Below are 3,922 nucleotides of genomic sequence, written 5' to 3'. Positions count from 1 at the left end.
TCTCAATCCTTTTCATCCTTTCAGTTCAAATACTTGAATGTTCTGTCAAATGCTTAAGAAGAAGATAAAAAAAAGGGATTTTATTTTAAGATGGTTTGCAAAATGCAGTCTGGAATTTAAAAATAAACTTTCGGGAAATTAATCCCAAATTGGATTTTCCAACTTTTACTGATACAATTACCAAGTTATAGTTATAAATGTTCTTTCTTAGGTTCTGCTTTAAAATAAACTTTTCCAAAAAGATAACGTTCCAAGTAATTGTAATTGGTGCATTAGGCCATGTCATATTTGAGGGAGATAGAATATATATAAAATATATATATTTTTTCAATGCAGTTTTTAAGAAATATTGGTTGAATTTTACAAATAACTAATGCCTAGCATGTTTTCTTTTTCAGATGCACCTAGTTCTTCCGGTAAAGCATTTTGTGAAGAAGGACCAACTTCTTGCTGAAGAGGTTCTTCAATTGCAGCTATCTTCCCATTTTCACCCATTCCAGACACGTTCGGACTTTTCCTTTCTTCCGAGATGCCAGTAACTCTACTCAACTCCCCTTGTGCTCTGGTGTCTCCTCCATTCAGAACTGCATCTGCAACCCTCACAGAGGTCCTGCAGAGGACTCGTCGCAATCCACGCTGGAATGGACGAGCAAGTAGGGCATAAATAATGGGATTCAGACAGCTGTTAGCATATGAAAGAGCTACAACAAAAGAGTAAAGTCCATAAAGTCTGGGACCTGCAGGCAGAGGCCAAAGTAGATTGATGATGTTTAAAGCGTAAAATGGTAACCAACATAATATGAAGGCAGTCACCGTAAGGGCAACCATCTTGGTGACTTTACGTTCAGGTCCCTGACGTCGTGCTGGAGCTACTCTAACTCGGTTGCCAGATGATCTTAGCTGGGCCACAATTAGTATATGGCAGATACAAATAACAAGCAATGGGCAGAAAAATCCAAGTGCAGCAGTGTATAAGATAAAACCAGTCCTCCATGCTTGTTGCGGCTCTGGCCAAGCAATATGACACATACCAGAATCCTTTGGAACACCAGCAAAAAAAACTACTGGAAGAACAACCAAAAAGGAGAGAATCCATACTGTGACATTGATAAATTTTGCAACTTTGGGTCTTCTCCACCTTGCTGATTGTATAGGACGAACGACAGCTAGGTACCTGTCCATGCTGAGCACTGTTAAGCAGAAAATACTTGTAAACTGGTTTACAGCATCTAGAGTCATTACTATCGTACAGACTGGTGAGCCAAAGGGCCAGTAGGACAGGGCACTTTGGGCAGCCAAAAAAGGTAGGCCCAACATAAAAAGATCATCAGCCAAGGCCAAATTTAAAATATAAAGTGCTGTGACTAAGTTCTGTCCAGCTGGACTTCTCCATGCCAGGTATATCACCAAGGTGTTACCCCACAACCCAACTGCACATACCACTAGGTAGACTAATGGGATAAGTAACCCAGGAGCCGCATTTGGTGTGGAAGAGACATTGGCATAAAATGTTGTGTTAATGTCAACATAAGAACTTGGAAAGAAGCTTGTGGGAGACGTTGGAGTCATCCTTCCAGGGAGATCAGAACATGGTTCTTTTAAAATATCCTCTTAACACCTTATGAGTACTTTAATATCTCTCCGAACTTCTGAGAAACATTTACATATGTTGATGCCAGCCGCCACTTCATAGTTTATGACTAGGACAATTCTTGTTTTGAGTTAAATATGGTAAAATTAGAAAAAGGGTCTTGTAGGTGTCTTATTTATTTTCTTCTCTTTTATATGAAGTTTTTGTCTCTTTGGTTGGGATTATATATTTTTTGTTTTTATTAGTTGTATACTGGTTATTCAGCTTGCTTAAAGGCATTTGGTGACATTTGATCACTTTATGGTTAGATTTTCAATATCTTAATAAAAAAATTGTAGTAGGAGTTGTTTCCTATTTGAAGATCGTCACATGTTGTATTTTGGCATCAATGGAACATTTTACTTCTTGCTGGTAAGGTTTCAATAGTTTTCTCTTTGCCAGGCCCAAGGTCTTTCATTGGTAAATCTAGGTTCTGACAAAAAAAAACGAAAATAAAAGAATGAATTATTCATTTTAAAAAATAATTCTCAAAATTTAAATTCCTTATTAATAATTTGTTACATGTGTGTTAAAATGATGTATACTAAAATAAAAAAAATCTTATAAAGTATGGTTCCTCATTCCATAATGGTATTCACATGTTGACATGCAGTCTTGACAAGTTCCAAGTGAATGTGAACCTATGTACAAGATTATTTTTGTGGTTTAGTTACCATATATTGTACAAGGAAAGCCTGGATGCCTTTCATGATAAATATAATATTACAGGTTAGGGGTACTAGACTCTTTCAATAGGACATTGATCCAGGGAGCTAGTCTGATGTGGAGTCGGGAAAGATATACATCTTGGTACAGTGTTAGCCAGTAGATAGAAAAATATTTAGAATTGAGAGTCCTCAATGGTTGATTCCTTTTAATGGCTAACTGAAAAGATGGTAACAAATTGCAAGTTTTCGAGACTACTCAGGTCTCTCCATCAGGCATAGACTAATACAAAATCTGAAGAATCACATATTTATACACAACACAGCACAGAAATAATGCAATAGATAAGAAAAGTGAAGCGAAGCACAACTATAATTATGGAGAGGGATAAACAGTTGTGAATATAAATATTGGAACAGGAGTGTAAAAGTTTAATTGTCCTGTGATTGGCGTCTGGTCCTGTGTTGTGATGCCCCCTCAAGGTCTGAGGAGCAAATTCCTTAATAGATGTAAAAAGACATAAATCCATGCGACACATTCATCCCTGCACTGAGAGTGTCAAAGGTTGTCATGACTTTATACTCCCAGACTCTTCTGACTCTCTGAGATCTGAAGTTACCTTTTAATACCAGTAATTTCATGTCCATGGTGCTGTGATCAGGGATACAAAAATATTTGGCCACAGGTAGATCCATTCTTTTTTCTCTTATTGTGTGGCGATGAGAATTCATCCTCCTCATACAAAGCTTTTGCCCTGTCTCCACTACATACGGACCCCCAGTTGGACATTTAGTACGAATAATTAAGTACACCACATTAGATGTGATGCAGCTGAAAGTACCTGGGATCTTGCACTCTTGATGTAAGTTGGGGATCATTATCTTGTCCGTGGCCATTACAAATGGACAGGTTTAACATTTTTCTGGTAGCAAGGAAAGGTACTGTAGCTTTTGGAGAGCACAGGGAGCTTCTGACAATGATGCTTCTTAGATTTGGGGGCTGCCTAAAAAGCAATAGAGGAGGTTTGGAAATATGGAATGTAATCTTTTTGCAGTAGAGGTTGTAATTTCCATGCAGCTCCTCTTAGCGCTTCCAGATTTGCATTGTAAATGACTACTAGAGGCACCCAGTTATTTTCCTCTTTAGCTTTGTAATGTAGGAGATGATTCCTTGATATTCTTGTGGCTCTTGTAATTTGGTTTTGAATTGTTCTTGGATGGTAGCCCTGATTCAAAAAGGTCTTTCTGAGGTGACCAAGGTGTTTGTTTCTATCCATGGGGTTGGAACATATCAAATTGTATCTGATGGCTTGGTTGTAGACAATAGAGCTTTTTATGTATTTTGGATGGAAACTGTCCCATTTAAGGTATGTTGGACGGTCGATTGGCTTCTGATACAGGGATGTCTCTATTTCATTGTTCTGTAGCTTAATAATGGTGTTCAAACAGTTAATTTCAGTACAGGAGTAGTTGAGTGTTAAGTTAATGGTGGGATGAAATTGATTAAACTGTTCATGGATCGTCTTTAGCTGTGGCTCAGACTCCGTCCAGATGATTAAATTATCATCAATGTAATGGTAGTAGGCCAGAGGCCTGATGGTACAAGAGGACAAAAATTCGCTTTCAA

The 3,922-nt window shown here is 37.8% G+C and overlaps 1 protein-coding gene across 1 annotated transcript; it reads right to left on the bottom strand.

Moving 5' to 3' along the window:
* Positions 1 to 263: 263 nt before the first annotated feature.
* SSTR3 (somatostatin receptor 3) lies at positions 264 to 1,697 on the bottom strand. Its single transcript, XM_069736849.1, has one exon. It carries the CDS (start codon positions 1,567 to 1,569, stop codon positions 361 to 363), a length of 1,209 nt encoding a protein of 402 aa, XP_069592950.1. The 5' UTR covers positions 1,570 to 1,697; the 3' UTR covers positions 264 to 360.
* Between the last annotated feature and the right edge of the window lie 2,225 nt (positions 1,698 to 3,922).

Source organism: Ranitomeya imitator, chromosome 8, assembly GCF_032444005.1.
Source record: "Ranitomeya imitator isolate aRanImi1 chromosome 8, aRanImi1.pri, whole genome shotgun sequence".
NCBI classification, from domain to species: domain Eukaryota; kingdom Metazoa; phylum Chordata; class Amphibia; order Anura; family Dendrobatidae; genus Ranitomeya; species Ranitomeya imitator.
This window is presented reverse-complemented; position numbering and strand designations above follow the sequence as displayed.

What these genes read in the sequence shown, in the direction of transcription:
- SSTR3 (XM_069736849.1), bottom strand. Translation starts at nt 1,569, where the DNA reads ATGACTCCAACGTCTCCCACAAGCTTCTTTCCAAGTTCTTATGTTGAC.